This window comes from Aspergillus ochraceoroseus (genome assembly GCF_002846915.1).
Source record: "Aspergillus ochraceoroseus IBT 24754 chromosome Unknown P175scaffold_14, whole genome shotgun sequence".
Taxonomy (NCBI): Eukaryota; Fungi; Ascomycota; class Eurotiomycetes; order Eurotiales; family Aspergillaceae; genus Aspergillus; species Aspergillus ochraceoroseus.
Window position 1 is genome coordinate 49,801 of NW_024468489.1, and position 26,762 is coordinate 76,562.

The window sequence follows — 26,762 nt, forward strand, 5'->3', positions numbered from 1 at the left end:
TTTTTATTAGCAGAGGACGACTAGAGACCTGTAACTTTCGGTAGAATAGACGGCAGCATTGAAATGAGGCAGAATAGCAGTTTGCCCAAGTGGGTGGGTGGGTTGGCTCTCTTACTGTGATTGTAGCATACCATAGTCATACATGTACATAACTGATCTTAGCTTATTCGGAAAGCACGCGAGCAAAGGGCCCGAGTAGCCAGCCCCAGGTAGAGGCTACTTCAAATTGATCCGGATCAATACCTTTGTTCAGTCGGCGGTGGTTTTGGGCCCAGTGGTAGATTCGCCCGAGCCTTAAAAAACAATCGCAATGCATCCAGTCAAGACTCTAGGATAAAAGAATTATGGTTGTTGATTTAGGAAATCTTCATGATTCTATCGCTCTAAAACTGAAAATAATGTACACCATAACATGCTTCTTTCTAGTTGAGCCAGCCCTTGGTTCCAGCCCAGGTGCCCTTCACCATGGATTGATAATATACCCAAGGGAAGAAGTGCTTCTTGAGGTAGTAGAATTCGCGACGGGGATTGGCCTGGTCGATGCCGAACCAGTTACCGAATGTTTCCTTGGGCTCTCCGCCGTACTTGAACTCAGCAAGGAGGACCTTGCCGTATTCGGTGAGGAGCGGGCACGAGGTATACCCGTCGTAGGTCGCATCGAGTTCCTTGCCCTCCATGGACTGCAGCAAGTTACGAACCAGAACAGGCGCTTCGGCAGTGATGGCGGCAGTGGTCTTGGATGTGGGCAGACTGGACGCATCGCCAGCGGACCAGACATTGGCATACTTCTTGTGGCGCGTGGTAGCATCGTCCACATTGACGTAACCGGCTTCGTTGGCCAGGGCACTGTTCTTAACAAACGCAGGAGGTCCCATCTTGGGGACGGCATGCAGAAAATCGAACTGCTTAGTGACCTTCTCCTTGCCATCCGGGCGCGCAAAGGTGGCCGTGTTGCCTTCGATCGCGACGAGATCGTGCTGGAAAAGGCCCTCCACGGCCCGCTCCTTTCGCAGCTCTTCGAGTTTGGCGCTATACTTTGGCACGCCGAACATGGTGGGGAGTCCGGTGGCAAAGCTGATGTGAATGGGCGAACCGGCGGGGTTGCTGGGATCGTACAATCCAGCGCGCTTCCAGTGATCCAGTGCGAGCCACATGATCTTCTGGGGGGCGCCAGCGCATTTGATCACGCCGGCAGGCTGAGAGAAAATCGCGGTACCCTTTTGCAGTTTCTCAATTGTGGGGAAGACCTTGGCACAGGTGTCGTAGGTGTAGATAGAGGAGACCCCGGAGTCCGGAGCCTCGAGGGCCTCAGTCAATCCTTTGATGGTGCCAAAGTCGACAGTGATGCCCGGTGCAACGACCAGGTGCTCATAGCTGACCTTGTTCTCGTTGGCTAGCGTGATGTAGTTTTCTTCGGGGGCAAAGGCGCCCACACTCTCGTTGTAGAACTTGATCTTGGGATCGATCAAGCCGTGGAGGGGCTGACGCAACTCCTCGCGGGTCTTGAGACCGCCACCAACCAGCGTCCAGCCGGGTTGATAGTGATGCCATAGGGCGGGATCAATGACCGCAATGTCATTCTGGGCAAACTTGCCCGATCTCAGAAGCTGATGGCTGATGGCTAGGCCTGCTGTACCGCCGCCGATCACGACCACCTTATGGCTGGGAGACGTCGAGCTCACAGGCGCGGCGGTCGCAAAAGTGCGCACGGTCGAAAGAGACCGCGCAGCCCTCGCTGCCAGTGTTACACGGCGGCCCAACATTACTGCCAGTTATGTGAGGAGGGGAGATTTTGAAGAGACAGGAATGTGGAGTTACTGTCCAACAGAATTTTGATGGCGGCGGAAAAGCCAAAAAAAAAAAAAGGCGTGATTAAATCACGAGGAAAGGTGCTTAGTCATACATCATACGGTGTGCGCGTCGAGAAAAAAAAAAAGAAATGAGTCGGCGATTAACAGATTTTTTTTCGCCAGCAGAGAGTTGACGGAGTATAGAAGGACATTTGGCAGGTACATGCATGTATTTGATATCAACTGGCGATGCGCAAGTACAAAGTGGAGTAAGTCCTTGCATACCAGGTATGGATACAAGCTTTTATTATGGCTTGCAGCGGTTACGCAAGGGGATCCAATTCCAGACAACCGGGAAAAGAATTATTATTTAGATTCAAATTATACTATACATATCTACTAACGATATTAATATCAAGACCCGCATTCTACCGCCTACCATTCGATGCCATGCAATTTCAGTGGCAGATGAAGCATTCGATGTCCCGATTGAGTGGCCCGTGGAAGTTGCCCTGCACGAATATTCATCTGGAGGGACTGGTGTAGGAGTCTAGGCGCTGCAAGTTTGGAGTCTCGCTCCTTTCGTCGGGCTACAAAGTCTTGCTTCGTAATCCCGACCCGCAAATGCTGGTTTTGCTCCCTATGGTCCTTGACACTCAAGCAAGGCACAGGACTCCCACGTTCCTCTGGGGGATAGTCATGGCCTGTCCAAATTTTGACCGTGGCGGGTAACCCCAGTAATTTCCGCCCTGATTCATAGAGATTATCTGCGCTGCCACCGGGGAAATCGCAACGGGCGCTGCCTATATCCACGTGGAACAGAGAATCTCCACAGAAGACGTTGTCTGGAGAGAGGTTATTCCCATCCGATAGTTCTCCGGCAGGGTCGAGAGAGAGAGATGTGTTATTTCTTACCTCCTATCTTGTAGCCCAAATGATCAGGCGTGTGGCCGGGGAGGTGCATTGCCATGGCGCTGATCTCCCCGATCGCAAACACTTCATTATCGTCGAAGAGCTTCCCAAAGACACGGTGGTAATCCTCTGCGGGAACCCCGTATCTCTCGCCAAAGAGCCTCTGCACCTGTTCGATGCGCTTCCCGATTCCGATCGGGGGACGATGGCCTTGCTCCTGGGAAAGACGGCTCTGGAGATAAGAGGCTGCCGTGATGTGATCTGCATGGACATGTGTTTCGAGGATTCTGTCCACTTTGTATCCCTTTTCGCGAACCAGGGACAGTATTGAATCGGCGCTAGACGTGGTGATACTCTGAGTAGCTGGGTCATAGTCGAGAACTGGGTCGATGATAACAGCAGTCAAAGTAGATGGATCCGCAACCACGTACTGCCATGTTCCTGTGTTGTGTTCGAACATGTCGTGAATAATCGGTTCCTGGCTTCGAGTTGCTTGAGTGCTATACGGAGCATGACATTGCTGCGTGCCCACTGCATATTCAGTCGAAGCGCAGCGAATCTGGCATGCATGGCCACGATTTAACCCCGGTCGTTGGCAAACTGGGCTGCTGCGGGGGGATGATGAAGAATGATATCCCTTGTGCGGAAAGGACACAGATTGTGCCGTAGTATAGATAGGCTGACTAGCAACAGCTCGTGGACGAAAAGGACATCTTCGCCCTGCTGTTCCAACAATTGAACTTGAAGTGGCTGCGGCTGCTGCTCGGGAGATCTTGGACATCCAATCCCCGCCACTTGTCACCCGGCGGTTGCTGTGTCTGAGAAGCTCCATGTCTGACAGGTTTGATCTTTCACCGGAAATCGGGGGCATAAGAATTGCATAAAGGCTAATAGTAATCTAAAATTCCACGACAGTGGCCGGGGGTGACTTAGATTAACATGACTTAAAAAAGCCGTTGAAGAATGTTGGTGTCGTATGTAATGGAACTCCGGGCAATCGGCGAGTGGATGAAATCGCCGATTGACATGAGTCAGCCCCTGATTTACGAACAGTGTTTTTCCCTTTTTTTTTTTTTTTTTTTTTTTTTATATAGATTATAGAATGTTCTGAATTCAGTTGAACCGGCTTACATGGAGCTGAATGCATAGTTCAGACCTACGCTGGGAATATGTTGACTAAAATCATAGACCGAATATTTGTGAACCAATATAATACTGTACATATCAGCTAGAAAGCTCTGTCTTGACACCTTTTTTAGCTCAGCGGTAAAGTTCGACAATATTAAATGTGATTTGATTTCCGTAGCCACAATATCCGTGCAATACAGAAACGGTCTACAGCATACCTCCGGGAATCTGCACTGGCATCAATAAAAACGCTCCTTTGGCACCATCCGGACTAAGTGGTAGACGTCCTCCACGGATGTTGACCTGGAGCGCTGGATGCAGGAGCTTTGGCTCCCCGAGCCCGGAGTCTCGATGCCGTCGCCAGCGAACAAAGTCCTCCTGCTTGGTTCCCTGGCTGACATGCTTGTTTCCCTTCCGTTGCTCTGCGACCGTTACGTAGGGAATCGGATCTCGGCCTGAATCCGCCGGGGGGTAGTCGTGTCCCGTATAAAGCCGGCAGTGCAGCGGGAGGGAGAGTAGTTTTTGGATCGATTGGTATAGAATGATAGCATCGCCGTGAGGGAAATCACACCGGGCACTGCCCACGTCGGGATTGAAGATCGAGTCGCCCACAAACACGTTGCTGCCGATCTGGTATCCGCTATGGTCTGGAGTGTGGCCGGGGAGGTGACGAACGTGTGCAGTCAGGGACCCGATGTGAAAGACTTCGTCGTCCTGGAAAAGGTGATCAAATGCATCATCCAGTTCGTTCTGAGGCACGCGGTATTTCCGAGCAAATGTAGCTTGTACCTGCCGAATCCCCTTTCCCGTGCAGATCTTGGGGGTCCCGGGCGGATGGGCTGCAGACACTTGTTGCTGGATATAGTGGGCGGCAGTAAGATGGTCAGCATGGGCATGGGTTTCAAGAAGCCACACGACAGTATAGTTGTGATCCCTGGCAACCTTGAGAAGCTCGTCGGCAGAGGTTGTGCTAATTTTCAACGAGGCAGAGTCGAAATCCAGCACTGGGTCGATAATGGCAGCTTTCCGGGATTGGGGGCATGCAACGATATACTGCCAGGTAGAGGTCTGTTTCTCGAAGATGGAGTGTACAATGGGCTCCATAGTGGACGGACTATTAGTCTCGTAGGGTATGGTTCAGGTGTCACCTACAGATACATCTGCATTATTATTATTATTATTATATAGGGAGAATGATCCCGGAGAGAGCTGAATCGCGTCTTGGTTAGAGACTCAGGTACTGTATACTACTGTAGTACTTTCAAGGGTTGAGTGAGACAATTGCCAGTCGCCGAATGTTCGGCGACTGGCTCCATCACAGCGCAGAGTATGGAGTAGAAATTCTCCTGGACCTGATTTTCTTCAGGAATTTTTCCAGTCGAAATCTCTTATATGATGGAAGATTGATCCCTAAGCGACTCGCGGAATTCAACGTTGTTATTTGATTCATCCCCTATAACGATGGCTTTACCCTTGGAAATTCCCGGCCCTGGTGGTACTACTTGCACTCCAATATGCTCCAAGCAACCGGCGGAAAAGGGCCTCGGGATGTCAAATCATGATAGTGCCTGGCGTCAGATTGTGCTTAATTTTACTCCAGCGTAGGTCCCCGAGCGGGTTTCTTTCAATCCAGCAGCTACTGACAGTTCTTTCGCAAGCTGGTTTTCAACGAACATGGGGACGGGGATCGTCTCGATTCTCCTCAATACCCTGCCATACAACGCGAGGTGGCTCTATTGGATATCTGTGGTGATATTTGCCTTCAACGTCCTCCTATTCGCCATCTTCCTTGCTTTGACTATCACGCGCTACGTCCTGTATCCGCATGTCTTCCACATCATGGTCACTCATCCGGCCCAGTCGCTGTTTCTGGGAACTTTGCCAATGGGGTTTGCGACCATCATAAACATGTTTTGCTTTGTCTGCGTGCCTGCATGGGGGGAATGGGCTAGGTATTTCGCATGGGCAATGTGGATTGTGGACGCTGTCGTGTCTGTTCTAACTTGCTTCGGGATACCATTTGTGATGTAGGTTCTCCATTATTCCGACACAGGGTCAAAGTGACTGACTGGAAAAAAAAAAAGGATGACCAGGAAAACAGAGATCAGCTTGTCGTCAATGGCCGCGGGATGGCTGCTCCCAATTGTCGCATGTGTTGTCGCCGCTGCGTCGGGAGCTATCGTGGCCGAGGTGCTACCAGATCCACAATATGCCCTGGGGACTCTAATAGCTAGCTATGTTCTCTGGGGGGTCGGGGTCCCTCTTGCCCTCATGGTGATTACCATCTATCTGATGCGGTTATTCCTATACAAGCTACCGCCCAAGGCTGTGATTGTGAGCACCTTTCTGCCTCTTGGGCCTCTCGGGCAAGGCGGATACGGGTAAGTGTCTCCGTTATACAAGACCATATTTCAATACGCGATGATTGACATGAGGTAAAAAAAAAAATAATATAGGATCCAGAAGCTCGGAAGCGTGGCGCAGACAATCTTCCCCCAGACGAGTACGCTGTCAGCTGGGGCGGGGGAGATCTTTTATGATTTAGGGTTTCTTGTCGGCTTGATTCTCTGGTCATTTGGCCTTCTATGGCTATTCTTCGCCATCGGATCAATTATACGATGCAAGAAATTTCCTTTCAACCTCAGCTGGTGGGCGTTTACCTTCCCGCTGGGTGTTTTTACTACCTGTACTTGCCAACTGGCACGCGACATGCCCTCTAGATTCTTTAGAGTCCTGGGAACGGTATGGCCCCGGTCTGTTGAATCTTCGCGCTAAGACTAATGCAAGACAGATACTCTCCCTGTGTGTTGTCGTGTTCTGGATCGTGGTTTCGGCATTGACAGCCAAAGGCATATTTAACCGAAGCCTGTTTGTGGCGCCGTGTCTGGCAGACCTCCGTGAGAAACAACGAAGGAAAGCTCCGAATAACTAGGTGAAAAACTGGCGATTTGTAACCCATCACAGATACCTGAGCTAGATCTCTTTTGCTGGTTTTGTGTTAGGGCTAGATTTTAGACTATACATCTATAGAAAGTGCGATAGATCGGGAATTATTCTCTGAGAACTAATGAATCATGCTACGGTGTAAGGATAGCATCCATATCAATCCACCAAAATCAAGCCATCCTTGTCTGCCCTCCGTGTCCATTCCATCCAGCTTCCGTCATATAGCCTCCTCTCCATCTTATATCCAGCGACATTCAGGGCCAAGTCCAGTGCCGCCGCCGTCACACCCGAGTTACAAGTCAAGACCAATGGTTGCGCCTCGTGCACGCCAATCTTACCGAAAAGCAGTCTCAGGTCTGCAGCCGGTAATATAGTTTTATCCGGACTCAAGATCGACGCAAAAGGGACGTTGAGAGCGCAAGGCATATGCCCCGATCGTAGTGTCGGATCGATCTCCGCTTCAGCTCCCGAAAACCGGCCGGGGATTCTGGCGTCTAGGATTCGATACCCTCTCTGCTCACTCTTCCCAAGACAAAGGTCCTGCAGCTCTTCAAACGAGATGACTTGTGTTGGAGCCCGTGGCTCCCGAGTCGGATAGGCCTCCAACGCAGGAACAGGCGTTGACAACGGCCCAACCGCAACAGGGTGGCCCGCCTCCACGTAGGATGGAAAATTATTCAAAACGTGCACGGTGCCGTGTCCAAAATAGCGACACATCCAGGCCACGCGCGGAGATGAGTAGAGTCCTACTTCCAGCGTGTCATATACGACAAGGACGTCGGTTGGGTGAATGCCCAAGCCCGTCATGCAATGGGCAAAATGGGCAGGCGTTGGAAGCATTTGCGGATACTGTGAGGTAGCATCATTCATCTCATCCAGGTCAATGAATCTGAGGTCTCAGGATTAGCATTGAATACGGAGCAAGGATGGAGAGTCATACATGGACCCCGGGATATGTTGGGCCTCATAGGAGGGGATATGAGATTTCCGGCCTACTGCCAGGGGGATAATGCGGCGAGACGAGCAGGATGAATTGGTTAGAGCGTTGTGTAGCTCAGCAGGCGAAACCAGTAGAGAGAAAGATGGGTCAGATCTGGGGGAATCCATTGTGAGAATTGAGGCACAATATGCCTGCTTTTGTATCCCGTTCACGAGGGTTCCGTTCACGAGGGTTTCCAGTGCTTTATATACAAGTGAAGGGAAAATATAAATATTGCTCTCCTGCCATATATCAATTTTTAGCCCAGGGGCTACTCTATAACAAGTTAGTATTGCTATTTTGTTAAGTTTCCAGAGAAGTATTACATAATTTCCTATTTACAGGTATGAAATCTTCGTCTTTTCCATGGCTCTGGATGAATGAAATTATGCTTCTATGTTCCGTTATTGTAGTCTACTCTATATCTAATAAGATTTTTCAGTTCCGGAAATGCCCCCCCATCGCTGGTAATTCGGGAACAAAGTCAATTAATGTGCCGGCCTCACAAGCGATTTTCGAATATACCTTGTAGCGTCGTCAACCCTCTCTCTGATCTGGTGTTAGACGGTCCTGTCCTTCTGGAATGCGGAGGACGGTGGGTGTTTCCAGTCCATTTGGATGACACTACCAACCACTCCAAATGTGCCAAATGTCATGAGGACTGGGCCCCAGATCGCGGGAACGAATTGGCCCTTGCCGAGGTTCCTCCTCACTGAGATATACCGGAAGAGGCCATATCCAAACGACCAGACGCTGATTGCCTGGCACAGTCGACTGGCAACGAGGTCAGGGCTGTTCCCTATCGACGACGGTGTATAGTTCTTCAGGGTATGCTCTGGCTTTGGATCCGTGCTTTGGCCAGAGCTTTGGGTGCTCGTGGAGTGAACCTGGGAGACCTGGGAGACCTGAGGTAGTTGGACCGTGGCGCGAGGATTGAATAGGTGTTCAATAAGACCCAAGCGACCGAAAGCTAACCCCATCGCTGCAAAGGCCAGCCCCATACGCGTCCAGGACAGAAATGTCCGCTCATTAGCCTGGTGGTCACGCAGTTGAGAGCCGGTGTTGGCAACGGGCTTGGGCAAGAGGCGGCGGAAGAGCGAGGTCATCGTTCAGGTCCCGGGAAAGGGGGGGGGGTTCCTTTCCTGACTGGGGATCCGGGCAAGGGAATCAGGAGCCAATGATATTACAATGGCGCCTCTGGCTAGTATAAAGAGAAGCAAGAGAAATGGTCACGGAATACGACTAAGCTATGGATGTTGATATATCTGGCAAGTTGGTCGTCTCCCCGTTCTTCCCGCCCTTCCGGTTTCTCCGCTGGATATCTGTACAGGACAGACGGTCTTGTCCATCGCTTTGAACCGCAAGTTCTCCGGCCCTTTGCAAGCTTCAGGAATTAGGGTTAAAAGGTATAGGATTTCTTCATCGCCGTTGCTTGCTGAAAATCCCTTCATCCCATTCTATCCCGAGTAATCAATCTCCGGATGTCTGATTATCGCCCGAGAAAATCTCCGATGATTCGGCCGAGTGCAATGGCCGGCCTCCCGTCATAATCAGTTCAGTCGCCGATTGCTATGGGCGGTGGAGTTGCTCTACTGGAAATGGTTGGCGGAGCATCATCTACAGCTGATGATTTTATTATGTATTATCCTCGTAATTTTCATTTTGTCACAGAGTATCAAATCCCGGGACTCGATTTATCAAAAAAGGGTCATTGCAGGTTGGGTCGATGTAAGCCGAGAGAAGTCTAGGAGAAAAGAGGTCATTTGCACTCGCCCCGGGACTCAGTCCACCGAAGCCCAGGTTGCCAGGATGGTCGGGTCCTGTAGTCGTTGGCAAGGTGTTGCTGCCTTGGGAAGATGGAGAATCGACCCAACTCGTAATAGTTTGGGTGGCCGCCTGTCGCAGGTATCGATGCGCCTCTTGCGCAAGTGACCAGCTCTTCTTCTTCAAGAGCTTGAGACACCCAAGCACAAGAACAACCCGGTTACAATGATGGTCAAAACAATCAGAGGAGTGGCTTTCACTCGTCGCAAGCTGCACCATTCCACACAATACCAGGCTGCACACAATGAAAGGACTATAGCCTTGCGCGTTGGGACGGACAAAGAGAAGATTGGATAATTGTTTAGAGGATTCCGTAGCTTTGACATCGTGGACGTGGCGGGTCAGAGAAGGCGATAGCCGGAATGGGGTTCCCGGGCAAATCCTGAGCTCCGTATTGGGAAATTTGGGTCGCAAATTACTGCGAGGCAAGTGTAAGAGCATAGCAGCGTAGTGGATTGTGATATGAGCTTGGAATAGCATTTCGTCGACATTGCCATACTTGTCCACGACGTCCACCTTGTCTCGCGGGAGGTGATTTACCCAGCTGACGAGCGCATTGACCAATGCTTGGAGGTGGTCGTTATGGGTCTCAGGCAAGCTATTCAAGACAAGCACCCGGGCAAGAATGCGAACGGCTTCGATACGGTAGCTATAGGACGAATAGCGGAACAATGGGGCCTCTTGGTCATCGTCCATGAATATTCGCATCCTGAAAGCCGCAAGCGTTGGGGGCGGCGGGATCGAATCGGGAGACGCATAGGAAGCGTCTTCGCATGGAAGCGCGACATCATATGGTACATTCCCGCACCGGAGATTGACCTTTTGCTGCAAGCTGGCCATGTACACTTCGGTGAAGAAAAGCTCCCACCACGTCCGCCGTAAGCTCTCTGCCTCGGGTTCTTGGCTACCTGAAAAGGTGTTTGCAAAGTCTTTCCGGTACATGCCGAGCTCCAAAGCGATATCAACGGCTCGGGAGAAGGCGTGATCTGCCTGTGAGCTTTGGTTGCGCGCGTACATGATGATGGAATATAGGAGGAGTGCCTGGACCATGCATGGTGTTCTCTCAAGGCTCGTGGACAACTCGACTGCAGTTGCCTCATAAAATGTGTCATTGGACAAAACCAATGAATAATGGCTGCCGATGAATTTGACAACTTGCTGTAAATAGGAAGGATACTGGCGGCCTTCGTAGAGAGTTGGTGGAACAAGAATTGGGTGGCCTGAGTGGAAATTTGTATAGTACAGAAGCACCAAACGAGAATCGGGAACAAATACTCCATTGAGGTCATCAGAAGGGGGTATAGTTGGTGACTGTTGCTCATACCTGATTGAGCCATGATCAAAGGGTCTAGATATTGTGTCTATGGAGGTGGATGTAGGCTTTGGGGTCTGTGGTTCAACAACTGATTCACGATTTGCACTGTGATCCAGTCGATGGGTATTGGCAGGTTTGCGCCTCCCTCCGCGTCGGGAAGGGAGATAAACACATGCAAGGTGGGCGTCTTTACAGCGAGAACAAGAAGGCTTTTCTGCATCACATTTGATATGATGCTTCCGGCACTCGGTGCAGGCCAGTGGCGCTGGGCGAAGCATTGTATGTTTCCGCAAGTCAGTCATATAAAAGCTCAAGAGCTTTGTTGCGTGTTTTCCGATCCTATCATATCGAAAGATCCAATTCAAGTTCGCAATGACCAATTTGAGCATGCATTTGGGTTATTCTCTGATGCTTGAATTTGGCCGCCACCATTTCCACTCGCTCTTCCGGATTCGTAAAAAGCACCTCACGATGCAGGCGAAATCAATAGTTATCAATATGGATTCTGCTCGATGACCTTAGGGTCTAATTTGCACAACCCAAACTCCTCGAACATGGAGTTGATGGTGCTGGATAGAGACTATGTCGAAGCTATAATCTGACCTCGCGGAACTGAATTCCCATTTTGAGTTAGTTTTTCCGGTTTGCGCCGTATGGTTCTCACCGCCCGCTGGCTGCGTATCAGTATACAAGAATTGTCCTCGCCTTTCTGATTTCTTTTTGTTTCTCAACTGCTACAAAGATGCCTGCCCCCTTGGCCCCTTTTCTCGTCGGAAATTGCGGCTGCACGTCGCTGGATTCGTCCCCTCCACTTCCAGATTCCCTACCGCGTCTATTTGGAGCCCCTTCAGCTGAAAAATTTCCCTTTCTTTTTGCTTGGATATAGCGAGATGAGTCATATGTTCGGTTCATCCAGCCGCTACCAGCAGAGGATTTTTCCTCGCCCAAGAAAGCCTTGATACTCCAAGCCCCGAACAGGCTCTAACCAAGGCTGATTACGCGTTACCCCTTATACCTACCAAACCTCTCCCCTTTCCGGCGTTGCCCGTCCTGGGCCTTTGCTTTTGGCCCAGCCGTGCTGATCTCGCATGTTGCGGCATACAATTGGATTATATAGACGGCGACGACTTGCAACATCCGGACAAATTATTCTCTTTGATGTGGAACAGCGGCGATGTGCGAGTTGTAAGGCTTCAGTGACCCTCCGAAGTATGGATGACAGGCCGTGCCTCAGCGAAACAGCCATTCAAGGTACGCTCAGCCACTAGTGGATTGTATTACGTGAATTCTATCCAAAATCTCTCAAATCATACTTAGCCAATAACTTGATTTGTGCGCCTGGCTCAAGGGAAAGAAAAGAAAAATGCGCTGCAAATAGCCCTCTAGCCGTAAATAGATCTTGTCAGGGGAAGAAGCTCAATTTAGGATACTAAAAGCATTGTGACAGTTTTCCTGGATATTTAGCCTCATATATCCTTTCAAAAACTGAAGGTTTAACAGTTCTTTCCACTTATATACAATACGGAGTAGACTCAGAACGTATCCAATTTATGTTTGCACTGTTTGCACCAAATTCGAATAGGTATTGGCTCACTTCTCCTGAATTTGTGAATTAACCAACTTCCCCAAACTTGTCATGATGCCTACAACTCGACAACTCCTTCGAAGAAAGATCACGTACTCAGATGCCAAAGGCGAAGAGTTCAATGTTCTTCATCAACTTAAATACCATTCCGAGCAAACTAGATTCTTCGCTCAACTTCATGACAGACGTGAATGGATGAAGGCTGCTGTTACCCACCATCTTGGCCTGAAATCGTCCGCGGAATGCCATGTGGCAGACGTAGAAAACTGGCTTCATGGCAGTTTTAATGTCTGTGTCCCCGTCACAATTGATAGTTGGCACGGCAAGCGTGTTCTCATGCGGTTTCCGTTACCTTATCGCCTGGGGGAGAGATTCAGACCTGGAAATTGCGACGAGAAACTCCTGTGTGAAGCAGGGTCTTATGCATGGCTCCAAAGGAACTGCCCCGAAGTGCCAATCCCAAGATTATATGGCTTTGCTTTGTCCACAGGCGAGACGGTATGGATTGCCTTCGATGTATCCGATTTCTGTCACTCATTTACTAAACACAGTTCACTCGACATGAATTCCTGCCATTTTTCCCTCGCTATTTCCAACTCCTGCGTCAGAAAATTCTATCATGGGTAAAGGATTCAACTCCTTCAAACTACGCCCGCCATCAGAACACAGATTCAATTTTTGTCGAGCATATAGTCGACAGCGGCTACCTTCTGATTGAATTTATTGAAGAGACACGTGGATCTATGCTCTCTCATACATGGATAGAAGGGCAACATGACCTAAAGTTAAGGACAAATTTGTTCCGTGATCTCTCCCGGATTCTCTTGAACATTACTCGGATTCCCTTGCCGCGGATTGGTTCATTTATCATTGATAATGATGGGTTTTTGTGTCTTACAAACCGGCCACTTTCGATGGAGCTCCAACAGTTGGAAAATGAGGAGATCCCTACTAATATACCTCGGGATTATACCTATTCAACTATAGACTCCTACGTGGTTGATATACTTGGAATCCATGACAATCGTTTTCGGTATCAACCTAATGCTGTCAATAATCTTGGAGATTGTGCTTACCAACTTTCTATATTAACTGCTATGAGGACAGTTTTTCAGTCAATTTTTAGTCGAAGCTTTCGACGGGGCCCATTTATCTTCTGTTTCACAGATCTTCACCAGAGTAACATCTTCGTTGACGCGGAATGGCATATAACATGCCTAGTAGATCTGGAATGGGCTTGCACTCAGCCGGTCGAGATGTTCGGGCCTCCTTACTGGCTCATAAATAAAGGCATTGATCAATTGACTACAGCAGAATACGACCCAATTCGACAGGAGTTCATGGAAGTCCTGTCAATGCAAGAACAGGACTTTGACTCTGCTATAAGTAACTATGGAGCAGCTGACCTACGCCTCTCGGACTTCATGAAACGATCCTGGGAAAGAGGAGCGTTTTGGTATTCACTAGCTCTCTCAAGCCCTTCAGGACTTTTTACGATATTTAGCAAGCATATCAAACCTCTCTTTTGCCAGGACTATGAGGAGGAGTTTGGGGTGGTAATGCCCTTTTTTTTCGAAAGGAATGTTGGGCACATTGCAGGCCGCAAACTTGCAGACAGAGAACAATATGACAAAAATCTCCAAGAAGCTTTCGAAGACAACTCAAACTGAAACTGCCTCATTTCCAAACGCTATTTCTTCCCAGAACTTTCCTGGTTCCCACCTTGGAAATGTTGCTTAATGGCTGAATCCAAAGATCCCATGGCTTTCTGTTTATGATTTTCTTGTCTCTTATCTTGCGCAGCTTTGCCCGATGAGCTTAGCTGCTGAAGAGTTCGGACATCTGCTTTGATCTGTTATGTACACCATGACCATCACTAAACAGTACTTGGCAGGTGTAGAATAGTGAGGTACAAATCATGCGAGAGGAAGTAAGAGGGACGGGTTAATAGTAAAATCCAGGTAGAAATGTGGCCGTAAATAGTGGTAAAAGTGGTTATTTTCAGCCTTGATTACCGGTCCCTATATTCTAGTTGTAACTGATGAAGAACTGTTCCAAATTAGGTAAGTGAACAGTATAGCTGAGTCATCATAATATGCACATGCCACGTGATATACCCCTGCATGTTGCGGCGTCATCCATTCCGAGTTGACAACATTATGGAAAGAAGAGTCTGAAGACATAAGACTGTCCTTGTTGACCTCAATTCCATTAGCAGGTATTGGCAACCTTCTGTGAGGCGCTTTTCAAGAGTTTCGCGACATTGACATTGAGAAGCACAAGAACTTGCTAGCCTCCACTCCTTCTTCGCTCCTGCTCAAACTAACCACGTTTCATTAACTTGAGCTACTAGATATACATCTCCAGACAATCCCACTCGTCTGAAACACTTCATTCATACAAAATCCAACCCAGACTATCCAACCGCCACAATGCACTTTCCACTTCTCGCCACCTTCCTCACCCTCGCCCTCTCCTCCCTAACCCATGCCGCCGAGCTCGGGATCGAGACCACTCACTCCGTTAGCTGTACGCGCAAAACTGCCAAAGGCGATGTAGTGCACATGCACTACCGAGGTACCCTCGCTTCGGATGGGTCTGAATTCGACGCGAGCTATAACCGTGGCTCTCCCCTCAAGTTCCCTCTCGGTGCAGGCAGAGTCATTAAGGGGTACGCGCGTGCTTTTCTTATTTTATTCTTGAAGGGATCACGCATTGTGTTCGGCCATAGCTGACTGGTTTTAGATGGGACGAAGGTCTTCTAGACATGTGCGTTGGGGAGAAGCGGACTCTTACTATTCCGCCTGAGTATGGGTATGGAGATCGCGGGGTCGGCCCCATCCCCGGAGGAGCTACGCTGGTGTTCGAGACTGAGTTGATGGAAATTGAAGGAGTGTCCAAGGATGAGCTGTAAAATAGCTCTTTCATTGGTAAAGTTGGCGTTCGCTGGGTCGAATGATGGGTGTTTCTACTGTCCATGATGATAATCTAAGATCTACATATATTGCTGGTATACACAATAGCTATCTGGCCGGGATAGGATTACTTAGCCTCAAGCCGGGCTTGTCAATTTGAATGCGACTGCGAGTACTCCGTACCTAATTTTGCCAGACCGTAACCGTACAACTAGGCAAGGATTCCGTGTGTACCGACACCCTATGGTTGCCTACCCTATTATTGCTATGCTGTCTTTCCCCCAAATGAGGCGAGAAAGAGATCTAATCCCCACAAAATCCTTGGCTCGCGGGGTCGTCTACGGTCTTTGTGCCGGTTCGGCTCGGTTCGGATTTCAGGGGGTTTGTTGATATAATTATGTATTTGGCTTTGGAATCGTGTGGTTTAGCCAACAACAATGCACTCTATGCTGGATGTCAACGGTTAAGATTCCGGGGAAGCTTTTCGTTTCAGGGTTTGGCATTAAACACTGTAATAGCAACTACCCGTGTAGCACTGTAGACATGTTAGTTATTTGTTAGCCCTCCTAAGCCTCTTCTGCAACTCAATTCTAGATCCGGCTCAGCGTTATTTTCACACGCAAAAATATCCTCGTCACCGCTATTTCACCACGGTATAGTTCTTTTTTGGCTTAGGAGCAGTTTTGTGGCGTCGAGAAGCTTACAGCTAGCCAATACCGCCGTGAAGGACAAGAAATGTAGGACCCAAACACACTAATTGAAATGAAGCCCAAACCCCCAACTTCCGAATTTCTCTCGGCTCCCTTTTTGATTTACAGAGAGAGGGTGAGATAGCAAAACTGGTACAATGGCGACACAGTGAGCAAATCGAGCAGGGGCCTGATATTATTCATTTACCCTCATTCGGGCTGCTAAAATCCCCTTGTCAAAATGTCCACCAAAGCCCCATATGAGATCCAGGAGTTGCAGCCGACCCAGCAGATGCTCGCGGGGTTAAGATATCGAAAGTCCCTGCACTTTGTGGCCCAGGCAGCCGTATGGACCACTGATATCTACTTTCTTCTCCGGGTGGGCGTCGTCGTCACCAGCCTGGGTCAAACCTGGCAAATGTGGCTCATGATCATGGTCGAATGGATATTTGCTCGTAAGGAGCCCCCCTGATCCCTCTCCCCAGGATGAATTATGGGCCTTAGGTTGACTTGTTAGGTCTATCCCGTCAAAGCCAACTCCTTACTGTCGCGACGGGGTGTAAGCCCCCGTTGCTCCGGAAGCAGCTGCGACTTCGCGGTACTAAAAATCTTCCGCGGGTTGACGTGCTGGTGGCCTGTTGCGGGGAGCCCCTGGACATTATCCTGGATACTGTGCGAGCGGCTTGCTCCATTGACTATCCAGCCTCGGAGTTCCGAGTCCTACTCCTGGATGATGGAGGATCCGAGGCACTACGGATCGCAGTCTCCGAATTGCAGTCCAAATGGCCGCAGCTCTCCTATCATACTCGCGGAAAGCATTCAGGCCGCGTATTTGCCAAAGCGGGGAATCTGAACTTCGCCCTATTCTCATTGCAGGAGGACTTCCAACCGGAATACTGCGTAGTCTTGGATTCAGACTGCCTCCCGGGCCGGAACTTCCTGCGTGCCACATTGCCTCATTTGCTGCAAAATCCACAGGCGGCATTGCTCACAACAAGACAACACTACTATAACTTGCCTCAGGGGGATCCTCTCTCTCAGTCTCGCATTCATTTCTATGCTTGTCACAATACCGAGCTCGACTACCAAGGCATCGCGATAGATGCGGGATCCGGAGCGGTCTTTCGACGGCAAGTGATCCTCGATACCGGCGGATATCCCACCTTTTCCTTCTCGGAGGACTGGCAGCTGTCCTTAATTTTACAAGGTCGTGGACATACTATCATCCAGGTTGAAGAGCCTTTGCAATTCGGCCTGGTTCCAAGCTCCCTGCAGGGACATGTTGCGCAAAGAAACCGATGGAATATTGGACACTCGCAACAGCTGAATGCGCTACGTCCACCCACAAACAAAAGCATCCCCCGCCAGTTGCAATGGAGCATTGCCCTTAATGGAATGCAAATCGTCCTTGGACTCGTCAGCTCCTTTGTTGGATTCTCAACGATTCCAGTGTTGTTGCTGTCAGATCATCTCATTCCGACGCCATCGCCGTTGCTGGTGAAAGCCCAGATGGCTATGGCAGTGACGCACATGGCTCTGACATGGCTCTATGCATGGTTACAAGCCGCCTACACAGGATTCCGAGTCCCACTGTTTTCTCACCTCGAGAATAGCTGGCTTGCCGGTAGTAAGTTGTGCACCCCCCCCCCCCCCCCTGCCCATTTAAAAATCATATTTTGCACCCGGTTGGCTAAACAGGAACAACCAACCCCCGTGACAGCACATCTCTTCGCCATCCTAAGATTCCAATATTTTTCCAGCAAGCCCAAGGGGTCATTCGTTACCGGGAGCGTTGCCAACTCATGGAACCGAGCAGGCTACGCATCGTTGTGTCAAAAGGCCCAGCTGCTATGGGAGAACGGGGTTATCTACGCCGTTTCTCTACTCCTCGTCACTCTGAGCGCGGCCGCCTTCTCGATCTGGAGAACCATCACCGATGATACTGGGACTCTGGGGACTTCATTTGTGACCACCTTGGCCTGGCCACCGCTCCTCCATATTTTCTACCTTGCCATTACCAATCTCTGGGTCCCCGTCTCGTATCTATGGAATCCTCCCCGGTACCCGGACCGTGCATCCCAGCTCGCTAAAACGGAGCAGGGCATTGCGTTCCCGCGCGCTGAAGTCCTGGGTAAGCTTTCGTTTCAAGGTCAGTATCGGTCACATGGGTCTGGATTTGCGGTGGTTGTTGTTGTGGTTCCTTTCCTCCTAGTGTCATTATTGATTGCTGTGTTGGCCGTATGAACAGGCGCCATTTTGTCATCCGGAAATTGTTGCTCATAGTGAGCATTCTATAATGCAGGGAATCCAAGGTCACTGGGCAATAAGAAACTGTCGGATGATGTTACAGTGCGTGGCTTTGCAACGAAGCATCTGGTGATTGTGTTCCTAGCTAGCAGTGGTTCCTTCTCCATCAAGCGGGGACGAAGAAAAAGATTGGATGGTGTTTTGACTAGGGTTCTACGAGGTCTAGACAGAAAAGTGGATCAAGTATAAATGGTATATATTCGTTCATAAACAGCATCGATCTCAGTGATGACTATCTACAAAGGTTTCCTGCAGGGTCGTACCAGACGACACTACACCCTTTACCAATCCTGAGCAGAGGCCTCGTGGAGCTGTTGCTCGGCGTGTCTCTTGGCCTTCTCGCGGTCAATGAAGTCAAGGCCCTTGGTCTCGAATTCACGGTCGATGAAGGCACCGGCGAAGCCAGCAAGGAGCTCCTTGGCCTTCTCGTGGCTGGGGGGCTGGCCTAGGATTGAGGGTCAGCCGTCGTCCTCAAGTTGACAGTATTACAATATTGTGCCGGGTTATACTCGGATTTGAGAGAGGTGGGACAGGGTAGGGAAAGCAGGCAACGCACCGTTTTTGGCGACGTGGTTCTCGTAGGCCTTCATGGCCTCGTAGGAAGCAGCGCCGGCAATAAGCTCATGGCTGAACTTGGCCTTGTGCTCGTCGTTGTTGCTGTCCAGGTTGCGGTACTGGTCGTAGGACTGAGCCTGGTCACTGTTGTCATCTAATAGATGAGAGCGGGGGGGGGTCAGCACTGGCTCAACTGTTGGTAGCATCTAGGTGGAGAGAGCTTACCGAACCAACCCATGGTGATAGATATGTAGGATAGTGTTTAAAGAAACGTGAGAGAGAGAGAGAGAGAGAGTAGAGTGGTAGGTGAATTGGAGAGAGAAGAGAAAGGAGGAGGAGTGAAGCCCAAGGAGCTGTATTTATATTGACGAAGACGGCGCATGGTCCCAACAGAGGCGCGGGGCATTCGACGAGGGGCAAGTTCCAAAGCAGTTAGTCCTTAGCAGTACTCCGTACACGGCGAGAAGAGTCTCTCGCTCTCTCGCACACCACAGATGGTTGAATTGATAGTACGAGTAAATGTAATACCATCGAAACCCGCCTAAGCTTTCTTCGGTGGATCGCCCCGCTGCACAGGACCCCAAAAAGCTGGAATGGACGCGTTGGCGCTAAATGATTGGCGGCGATCTCCGCCAAAGCAATAATGGGCTTCTTTCCAGGACGTATTATTGAGTCGCAGGCTTCAGCCGAGAGAGAGGGAGGGGGAGGGAGGGACTCGTTGGGAGGCTTGCAAGGAAGAAGGAGCTAGGCCCACGGGTGGTGTAAATTACGCGCCAGGACCTGGCTTCTGGAATCTGGACTCCGATTTTGAGCATGGAGAGGAAATCTGGACGGTGGACGGCAGGAGGAGAGTTTTTGACTGGCTACTACTAAAGGTGCCATTGCGCCGTCGTCAGGGGGTTTCAATGATGAGATCCGTGGCTTTCTTAATCCAGCATTTCGTAGAATTATACACCCCCCGCAGAGGACAGAGGAGTGGCGGAAGGAACCGGAATACTCCAAGAGTCCAAACCATTTGCCATTCAACATTATTATTGTTATTCTAGCAGAGGCATAGCCACAGTGGTGTGGCTCACTTTGCCCCTCTCTGGATGTTGGATCAGGGCTGGGATGCGCACATGATTGGAAGTCAACAGGACCTTTCCCACTCTTCTCTCGTTCCCGATTCTCACCGACTTCCTTAATTCGCGATCGGCTAGGATGGCTGAAACTAGCCCCAGTCAAGTATCAATACATACAGGCTGGTTTTTGGTTTCGTTTCGCCTTCGCCACATTGACCCCTCTTTAGCCCTTTTCCCTGGACACGAACGGAACCCAGTAGAAGCACTGTTGGGGTTTGGGTGTCCAGAGTGCAGCCCAAATATAGCAATTTCCTGACAGAGCACGGAGTACGTGATGCCTCCATGCTGGGGCTCAGTCCACATCACCCAGGCTGCGAATTCAAAGTGGATCAGGTCAGATAGTGATGCTCCAACATGCCGTGTGTCGCTGAGTCACAATATGCGCTGATCAACATGCAATACGAGATCTTCATTCCCAAGGTACATCGGTGTACGGCGCACGGCACATGCGCGGGCTGCGGTGTCTGTTCGCCACCCAATGAAGTTGTGCTATCTGAACGAGTTGCGTCAGCCCTGCCGGATCTCGAGGGCCAGAGGGAGGTCTTTGTCACTGGGCGCGCCGCGGACTGCAGAGCAGCTGCAGCTAGATCGTGGAAGCACTCTACAGCGGAATAGAGATCGACTACAGCATCCTCTGTGCTCAGACCTTAATCTCTCCTCACTTTCTCTAAAATACTAACCTGCCCCGTTCAAATATGCACTCGGCCTCCCATACTTTACTTCTTGTCGCCACTTAAATAACAGCTTGAATTTCTCTACCAAAGAAGCTTAACCATTGGCCAGTCAGCCTCTAGCCTGAGAGTAAACTAGGTCTCCGCCAGATACCGTCTTCTACACCACGGTAGTACCTTCAGTATTTCTATCCTCAGTTTCATCTTCCTCATATTCTCGCTTCCATCTCCCCCTCATCGCGCTAAGCTTTTCTTGGCCCAATCCCTCCATTCCATCTTGGGCAAGGCATCAAAGTCAACATAGAGTACGGAGGACATTTGCCCGTATCGTTACTATCAAGTCGGGGTTATTGGCTCTGGAAAAAAAAAAAGGTCTGATAAGGGTTCCGAGCACGTGCGATTTGTTGATATCGCGTCATTCCCCCAACTTTAGGGTTTGCAATCTATAGTCCAAAAAAAAAAAAAAAATAGCAAATTCCACTTTATATATCATGTCGAAGCCCGGAGTGGGGATTGGGTTTGAAGCCGATCCTTGCTATCCGTTAGTTTCCGCTGGATTGTGACTTGGAATGCGTCGTCAATAGTTGTTGTTCTACATGTCTCAACCCGCGTATGTTGCCCAGGACAAGGCCGAGAAGGCCCCCGGCGAGGTCGACGAGATCGACCAGGACTTCTCCAGCTCGGACGATACCTTGACTGCCATCATTGTTGCAGGTAAGCTTTTCTTTTTACCCTCATCTTTGAATCCTCTGCCGCCTACTAATCAGGGTTTGGCACATCTATCTGCCTTTAGATCACCAGCATGATATTAAGCTACGAACAATGTCATGGCAGAAAGCTGCCTGGTTACTAGCGGGGGAACAAGTGTGTTTGGCCATTATGGCCCAGTCATGGTCTCTCTCGTGAGTTGGGAACTACATAACCCTGAGTGGCCTGCAATACTGAGAGCGATGATGCCGTTAGGGTCTTGGGGTGGGTTCCGGGTATCCTCACCATGCTGGTTGCAGGGGCCCTGTTCTGGATAACGTCCATTACGATGCACAAATTCATCATGAAACATCCCCAAATCATGGATATCTGTATGTTACATCCTCGCCGGTCAGCCAGTTCCGCGGACACAAGAATCTCATGCAGGAGAATGGACAGGTGACTTTGGCTACTATGCGTTCGGCAAGAGTCGGATTGCATATACCTTTACTGGATTCATGTTGTTGGCCAACAATATTCTTTTGATCGGGTTTCACATTCTCACGGGGGCAAAGATCCTCAACACGCTGTCGGACCACTCTTTATGCACCGTGGTGTTTTCCGTGATTGTCATGCTCATGGGTATCGTGATGTCGGCCCCCCGTACTCTGCATCATGTGTCCTTCATGTCCATGTTTTCCGGTAGGCTAACTCCATCGGATTCCATGGCACGTTCTGACCCTCGTCCCCTCCAGCGGCTTGTATGGGGGTGTCGATCCTCCTATTCCTCATCTTCGCCGGCACCGAGAAGGCTCCTCTGTACGGATACAATGGCAACTACCCGACTGATGGCCCGGTTCGCACCTATGCCTTCCCCTTGCCCGGAACCACCTGGGTCGCCTGCATGAATGCTGTCCTGAACATCACCTTTCTCTGGGTTCCGCAGATTCTGTTCCCCACCTTCATCTCCGAAATGGAGAGGCCGCAAGACTTCCCCAAATCGCTGGCTGTCCTCGCCGGCATTTCCGCCGTCCTGTTCATCGTCCCGCCGGCGATCGGGTTCCGATATCTCGGCCAATATGCCACCGCTCCCGCATTCGGCAGCCTGGGGGCTGTTGCGGATAAAAAGGCCTCGTTTGCGTTCGTCATTGTGCCCACCGTCGTGATCGCCGTCATATACGCCAACGTGAGCGCCAAGTTCATATACTGCCGCATCATCATGCGGCAATCACGACACGCACACAGCAATACCGTGGTTGGATGGGCCGTCTGGGGCCTCACCATGGTGGTGATCTGGATCCTTGCCTTTGTCTTTTCCGAGGTCGTTCCCAGCATGGGGGATTTCCTGTCGCTTCTGGGTGCCGCGTTCGACTCCTTCTTTGGCTTTATCTTCTTTGCTGTGGCCTACTGGCAACTCCATAGGCAGGATCTTTTTTCCGGTCCGCGGAGGGCGATCATGACTGCCGTCCATGTTCTCGTCCTGTGCTGTGGATTGTTTCTGCTGGGTCCTGGGCTGTACGCTGCGGTGGAAGCGATCATAGCGGATTATTCAGGAGGCACTGCACCGGCCTTTAGCTGTGCCAATGCAGCGATTTAGAATTTCGACCATATGGTGCTTTCCCTGGCCAAGTGCGCTCTAATCTAATGCAGTAGACTTGTTCAAGATGAGTCCATACATTGGCCGCCGCGAGGAGAATCCTGCATCCTCCACTACTAGTGAGGAACTCCCCTCCCAGCATGGGTAGCAGCAGGTAATGAAATATGCTTTGTACGCTGTTCAAGAAATCTAAAGTATATTCTTCTATTCATACAGGGGAAAGAAAGAAAAAAAAAAAGATAGCTAGACCCAGTGAGCTTTAGGAATCCGCAGTCAAGATATGCTACTTCCACCAACTAGAGATCATGCTATGCTATTTTAACCGATGTGAGAAATGCCACCCTATTCCACGCACTGGTAGTACCACGGGTTCATCACGGTGCATGTGGATCCCGTTGCACAGGCCGTGGCTCCGGTCCAGTTAATCCCTCCGCACTGTCCGTACAGCGATTGCGTGGCACTGGGTGCGTTGGCGGTTGATGTCCCTTCGCCGGTGGTGGTCGATGTGGCCTTGGTGGTAGCCAGGGAAGGAGCGGCCGAAGTGGCGGTTTCTTCTTCTTTCGCGACAGTGGTAGCCTTAGCCGTGGCTAGGGTAGTGGCGACAGAGATCGTCGTAGTGGTGGTGGTGGTGGTGGTGGAGGTGGCTTTCGAAGTCGTGGTCGTGCTTGATGATGTTGACGATGACCTCGAACTGTCCGCGGAGCTCATACCAGCTGGGGTGGTGTCGGTCTCGGTCTGGCCGTAGCAGATACAGCTTTCCCAGTCCGACGCAGCCTGGCCAGGGCATGCCACAGGTTCAAAGTCCACCACCACGTTGTCACCGAACACCTCGCTCTCGGCCATGATATCAAAATGGTAGCTGTAACCATAGTCGTTCTCCGAGCCCACCTGCGGGCACCATTTCTCGTTGCCGTTGTAAGGGCAAAGGTTGGTAACCATGACGATGATGCTCTCGCCAGAAACTCCCCCCGTGCCGCAACCATCACAGGCAGAGCTACCGGTTGAGGTCAGGTTGTAGCATTTTCCACACCCAGCGCCGCACCAGGAAGCTCCATCGGTATCGAAAAATGCCTGCGAGCCAGCCGCAGTATAAACACCGGTGGTAATGCCGAGCTATATGCGAGGTTGGGTCAGTAGGAGCGGGTCGATTTCAGAACAGGATGAACGGACCTGCCAGGAGTCGAGACCGGAGGAGGTACCGCAACCGCAGGCACCTTCCTGGCCATCATAGTACCTCTAGGATTCAATTAGCATGGGACAACGCTGGTCTAAGCTCGGCGGGATACTTGCAGTTGTGGTGGCAAGGTATGCTGCCGTCGAGGCAATAAATTGCAAGCCAACCAAAGCGAGAACTCCTTTCATGGTTGATGATGTAAATAGAGTAACGAAAGGAGAGAGAAAGGAATGTAAAAAGTTCGTTTATAAAAGAGTGTCAGAATTGAATGGATAAATGCACCAGAAACCCGTCGTTCTTGCTCCTGCTGATGGGCCGCAAGCAATATTTAAACCGGCGCGGGCATATAGACATATTAAAACATGCCTGTTAGGACCATGCAATCCACCCGCAGACCTAGATACGTCGAAATGAGAGAGTAATGCCTGCCTACTCGGTAATTTCGGGGTGCTGGACGAGTGGCCTGGGCCATTTCCGCCCAATAAAATTGATATGGATAGGGAGATCAGTCGGCCAGACCATGTTTTTCCTTAGCGGGAAACAGAAGTGCAATCCAGATGGATCCAAGCGAACCGTTCGAGAGGTTCATTCATTTGAAACATTAGTCTGGCTGCCGGAGGAGCTTCCAGGCGGGTAACCTCCCGATTGATTGTATAGGGGCAATTAATATGGAGATAGAGTCCACAATGAGTAGGGATTCATATTAAATGTGATTCCTCCATACTCCGTACTCGATGTGCAGCTTCACAATCAAGCACTACCAAGTGGTAGCAACCCAGGCGACTCCGTACAACAGCATCGAATGCCAGAAGGACTGTAGTGTCTCCCATTGCGGCGAATACTTGGTAAGCGCGGTGGGACAAGCCGTGAAGCCTGACAACCGAGCCATATCCCAGTCGACAGTTGGCTGACATGGCAACCTGTTGGTGGCTTCATGGTGGGGATCAAAGTCCTGAGTGCAATCAGACGAGATTAAACGGGGCAATCATTCTTATATCCATATTCCATAATGCTTCAGGCTGTCACTAAGACATGCTCCTGCTCTTCCGTTGGCTGCACAAATCCCTAGTAAGATCGCTGCTTGAGTCAGAAATGTCTCAGGTATAATAATAGGATTGGCTCGTCAGGCTTTGGAATAATGACTGGTCAGCAAGAATAAATTAACCTGTTTCCCCGATAGGTGGATGGACTGTGAATACTCTTATATCACATCCATCACATACGCCAACTTTCCGCTCCTCGTTGCTTCTTGACAGACGGGTCTGAATAGGGGGTTCGGACGTATAGATACTCTGTACTCGGGACTCCGTACTCTGTAGTACTCCATATACAGAGTATCCTTTTTCAGGGGAACCAGATCGGAACTAACTCTGGTTTCATTTCTACAGGAATCCGGCTGCTTCGGGGACTACGTTCGACGTATGCCTATGGGGTTGGACAAAGCATCCAAGTACAAGCTTCTGACTAGATAGACCCGCAGCTTTCTACAGAGCTGGAGATGTGCAGGTGTTTATACGGAATATAGCTAATACCATGTTGCATTAGTTGCTGTGTCCTAAGTAGGATGAGGTCCTTTCTCTTGTACGCGGAGTATGATATGCCCAGGTCGCGCCTCATTCCGGCCTCCTCACGCCTTCTATCTGCAACCTCGTAACGGACGGTAGATAGTAGGGATCAATCACTGACGCTCTCCATCTTATGGATTTCATGAATTAAGCAAAACTGCGCCCTGTTAGCCTCCCTGATCACCTCTTCGGGCGTTTGACCGATAGAACCTACACATGACGGCTGGGATCACTGCCACTAGGCATAGTCGACAAGGGCGAATTGATCGTGCGTTATCAGCTACGACAGGCTGTGCTGGGGCGGTATAGTCTGGTAAGTTCGGATTGGTGATGCTGTCATCTAGACTTGCCTCCTTTGCCTGCGTCAAAACGCCAACTTCACCAATGTTGTTCGGCGCCTGCAGCATCCCCTCCCTTTCCGCTTCCTGTATCGCAGCCCACCAAACTGATGCCATTTCTTTGTATCCAGAGTCTGTCGGATGAGTTCCATCGGCCAGCTGGTCTGATTTGATGAAATAGCTCATCTCGGCTAGGACCACCCGGTCACCCTGCGCTCGCCGACGTGCGGCGACATTGCGATACTGACGGCTGATTTGTTCTGCTATTCGAGGTTGCTTCGTGTTAGGCAGTAACGTTGATAGAATGATAGTGGTTCCGTTGATCTGGTTGAACAGTTCGGTGAGCAGAGCGTCTATCCGGTCCCCCGCAGTATCTACATGATATTTTTGGACAGCATCATTTGTCCCGAGACTGGCGCGGTGCAGAGTCAATAGGGAACACATTTCCTGACAGACGGACGTGTACATACTTGAGGAGAATTAAGTTCGGCTGCAGCCAGGTAGAGTTTTCCACTGCCCTGGCTACGTGATCGATTCTGAAGCCGAAATGACCCTCATGCTCCTAAATCCAGTCAAGATTCGCCCAACATACTCAAACGGCTGCGAGAAATGGGCTTACCTTGTTTTTCATGGTCCCGTTTTTCAAACTGCCCACCATGTCGAC

At 50.2% G+C, this 26,762-nt stretch overlaps 14 protein-coding genes across 14 annotated transcripts; 5 read left to right on the plus strand and 9 right to left on the minus strand.

The window, feature by feature from the left end:
• Positions 1-254: 254 nt before the first annotated feature.
• On the minus strand, positions 255-1,834 carry P175DRAFT_0505414 (NAD(P)/FAD-dependent oxidoreductase). Its single transcript, XM_040898089.1, has one exon. It carries the CDS (start codon positions 1,761-1,763, stop codon positions 423-425), a length of 1,341 nt encoding a protein of 446 aa, XP_040748301.1. The 5' UTR covers positions 1,764-1,834; the 3' UTR covers positions 255-422.
• A 309-nt stretch (positions 1,835-2,143) lies between these two features.
• On the minus strand, positions 2,144-3,661 carry P175DRAFT_0505416 (MBL fold metallo-hydrolase). Its single transcript, XM_040898090.1, has 2 exons — positions 2,706-3,661; positions 2,144-2,635 (listed from the first exon to the last, which is right to left on the minus strand). The coding sequence occupies exons 1-2, from the start codon at positions 3,160-3,162 to the stop codon at positions 2,226-2,228; spliced, it is 867 nt and encodes a 288-aa protein (XP_040748302.1). The 5' UTR covers positions 3,163-3,661; the 3' UTR covers positions 2,144-2,225.
• Positions 3,662-3,808: 147 nt separating this feature from the next.
• Positions 3,809-4,934, minus strand: P175DRAFT_0488450 (MBL fold metallo-hydrolase; the record flags this gene model as incomplete). Its single annotated transcript, XM_040895699.1, has 1 exon — positions 3,809-4,934. The coding sequence occupies one exon, from the start codon at positions 4,932-4,934 to the stop codon at positions 4,038-4,040; it is 897 nt and encodes a 298-aa protein (XP_040748303.1). The 3' UTR covers positions 3,809-4,037.
• A 196-nt stretch (positions 4,935-5,130) lies between these two features.
• Positions 5,131-6,847, plus strand: P175DRAFT_0541584 (TDT family transporter). The gene is made up of 5 exons (XM_040900353.1): positions 5,131-5,431; positions 5,489-5,857; positions 5,915-6,211; positions 6,287-6,572; positions 6,622-6,847. The coding sequence occupies exons 1-5, from the start codon at positions 5,292-5,294 to the stop codon at positions 6,760-6,762; spliced, it is 1,233 nt and encodes a 410-aa protein (XP_040748304.1). The 5' UTR covers positions 5,131-5,291; the 3' UTR covers positions 6,763-6,847.
• On the minus strand, positions 6,804-7,954 carry P175DRAFT_0561310 (sulfurtransferase). The gene is made up of 2 exons (XM_040901040.1): positions 7,717-7,954; positions 6,804-7,665 (listed from the first exon to the last, which is right to left on the minus strand). Exons 1-2 carry the CDS (start codon positions 7,881-7,883, stop codon positions 6,933-6,935), a joined length of 900 nt encoding a protein of 299 aa, XP_040748305.1. The 5' UTR covers positions 7,884-7,954; the 3' UTR covers positions 6,804-6,932.
• A 421-nt stretch (positions 7,955-8,375) lies between these two features.
• On the minus strand, positions 8,376-8,861 carry P175DRAFT_0425132 (uncharacterized protein; the record flags this gene model as incomplete). Its single annotated transcript, XM_040893121.1, has 1 exon — positions 8,376-8,861. A coding segment is annotated over one exon (486 nt), but the record flags the coding sequence as incomplete, so codon positions are not given.
• A 559-nt stretch (positions 8,862-9,420) lies between these two features.
• On the minus strand, positions 9,421-11,172 carry P175DRAFT_0512716 (Zn(II)2Cys6 transcription factor; the record flags this gene model as incomplete). Its single annotated transcript, XM_040898703.1, has 3 exons — positions 9,421-10,853; positions 10,904-10,927; positions 10,992-11,172. The coding sequence occupies 3 exons, from the start codon at positions 11,170-11,172 to the stop codon at positions 9,421-9,423; spliced, it is 1,638 nt and encodes a 545-aa protein (XP_040748307.1).
• Positions 11,173-12,519: 1,347 nt separating this feature from the next.
• On the plus strand, positions 12,520-14,149 carry P175DRAFT_0519599 (uncharacterized protein; the record flags this gene model as incomplete). Its single annotated transcript, XM_040899114.1, has 2 exons — positions 12,520-12,977; positions 13,031-14,149. The coding sequence occupies exons 1-2, from the start codon at positions 12,531-12,533 to the stop codon at positions 14,147-14,149; spliced, it is 1,566 nt and encodes a 521-aa protein (XP_040748308.1). The 5' UTR covers positions 12,520-12,530.
• Positions 14,150-14,911: 762 nt separating this feature from the next.
• Positions 14,912-15,393, plus strand: fkbp3 (peptidylprolyl isomerase family protein FPR2; the record flags this gene model as incomplete). Its single annotated transcript, XM_040900310.1, has 2 exons — positions 14,912-15,150; positions 15,225-15,393. 2 exons carry the CDS (start codon positions 14,912-14,914, stop codon positions 15,391-15,393), a joined length of 408 nt encoding a protein of 135 aa, XP_040748309.1.
• A 931-nt stretch (positions 15,394-16,324) lies between these two features.
• On the plus strand, positions 16,325-18,327 carry P175DRAFT_0496768 (glycosyltransferase family 2 protein; the record flags this gene model as incomplete). The annotated part of the gene is made up of 3 exons (XM_040896141.1): positions 16,325-16,538; positions 16,601-17,710; positions 17,804-18,327. 3 exons carry the CDS (start codon positions 16,325-16,327, stop codon positions 18,325-18,327), a joined length of 1,848 nt encoding a protein of 615 aa, XP_040748310.1.
• A 344-nt stretch (positions 18,328-18,671) lies between these two features.
• Positions 18,672-19,183, minus strand: P175DRAFT_0512720 (DUF3759 domain-containing protein; the record flags this gene model as incomplete). The annotated part of the gene is made up of 3 exons (XM_040898704.1): positions 18,672-18,835; positions 18,947-19,099; positions 19,171-19,183. The coding sequence occupies 3 exons, from the start codon at positions 19,181-19,183 to the stop codon at positions 18,672-18,674; spliced, it is 330 nt and encodes a 109-aa protein (XP_040748311.1).
• Positions 19,184-21,007: 1,824 nt separating this feature from the next.
• P175DRAFT_0123658 (uncharacterized protein) lies at positions 21,008-23,192 on the plus strand. The gene is made up of 5 exons (XM_040892381.1): positions 21,008-21,451; positions 21,531-21,639; positions 21,701-21,816; positions 21,884-22,126; positions 22,180-23,192. The coding sequence occupies exons 1-5, from the start codon at positions 21,334-21,336 to the stop codon at positions 23,019-23,021; spliced, it is 1,428 nt and encodes a 475-aa protein (XP_040748312.1). The 5' UTR covers positions 21,008-21,333; the 3' UTR covers positions 23,022-23,192.
• P175DRAFT_0505424 (uncharacterized protein) lies at positions 23,081-24,340 on the minus strand. The gene has a single exon (XM_040898091.1). It carries the CDS (start codon positions 23,958-23,960, stop codon positions 23,364-23,366), a length of 597 nt encoding a protein of 198 aa, XP_040748313.1. The 5' UTR covers positions 23,961-24,340; the 3' UTR covers positions 23,081-23,363.
• Positions 24,341-25,715: 1,375 nt separating this feature from the next.
• P175DRAFT_0505426 (uncharacterized protein) lies at positions 25,716-26,742 on the minus strand. The gene is made up of 3 exons (XM_040898092.1): positions 26,718-26,742; positions 25,975-26,660; positions 25,716-25,917 (listed from the first exon to the last, which is right to left on the minus strand). The coding sequence occupies exons 2-3, from the start codon at positions 26,540-26,542 to the stop codon at positions 25,901-25,903; spliced, it is 585 nt and encodes a 194-aa protein (XP_040748314.1). The 5' UTR covers positions 26,543-26,660; positions 26,718-26,742; the 3' UTR covers positions 25,716-25,900.
• Positions 26,743-26,762: the final 20 nt, after the last annotated feature.

Bases quoted from the DNA above. Each gene is read 5' to 3' on its own strand.
- P175DRAFT_0505414 (XM_040898089.1), bottom strand. From the start codon at position 1,763: ATGTTGGGCCGCCGTGTAACACTGGCAGCGAGGGCTGCGCGGTCTCTT.
- P175DRAFT_0505416 (XM_040898090.1), bottom strand. From the start codon at position 3,162: ATGTTCGAACACAACACAGGAACATGGCAGTACGTGGTTGCGGATCCA. The intron at 2,636-2,705 runs GTAAGAAATAAC...ACCTCTCTCCAG, and splicing joins TTTGGGCTACAAGATAGGAG to ACAACGTCTTCTGTGGAGAT.
- P175DRAFT_0541584 (XM_040900353.1), top strand. From the start codon at position 5,292: ATGGCTTTACCCTTGGAAATTCCCGGCCCTGGTGGTACTACTTGCACT. The intron at 5,858-5,914 runs GTAGGTTCTCCA...AAAAAAAAAAAG, and splicing joins TTCGGGATACCATTTGTGAT to GATGACCAGGAAAACAGAGA. The intron at 6,212-6,286 runs GTAAGTGTCTCC...AAAATAATATAG, and splicing joins CTCGGGCAAGGCGGATACGG to GATCCAGAAGCTCGGAAGCG.
- P175DRAFT_0561310 (XM_040901040.1), bottom strand. From the start codon at position 7,883: ATGGATTCCCCCAGATCTGACCCATCTTTCTCTCTACTGGTTTCGCCT. The intron at 7,666-7,716 runs GTATGACTCTCC...CTGAGACCTCAG, and splicing joins CAACATATCCCGGGGTCCAT to ATTCATTGACCTGGATGAGA.
- P175DRAFT_0123658 (XM_040892381.1), top strand. From the start codon at position 21,334: ATGTCTCAACCCGCGTATGTTGCCCAGGACAAGGCCGAGAAGGCCCCC. The intron at 21,640-21,700 runs GTGAGTTGGGAA...TGATGCCGTTAG, and splicing joins GCCCAGTCATGGTCTCTCTC to GGTCTTGGGGTGGGTTCCGG. The intron at 22,127-22,179 runs GTAGGCTAACTC...CGTCCCCTCCAG, and splicing joins CTTCATGTCCATGTTTTCCG to CGGCTTGTATGGGGGTGTCG.
- P175DRAFT_0505424 (XM_040898091.1), bottom strand. From the start codon at position 23,960: ATGGTTACCAACCTTTGCCCTTACAACGGCAACGAGAAATGGTGCCCG.
- P175DRAFT_0505426 (XM_040898092.1), bottom strand. From the start codon at position 26,542: ATGTGTTCCCTATTGACTCTGCACCGCGCCAGTCTCGGGACAAATGAT.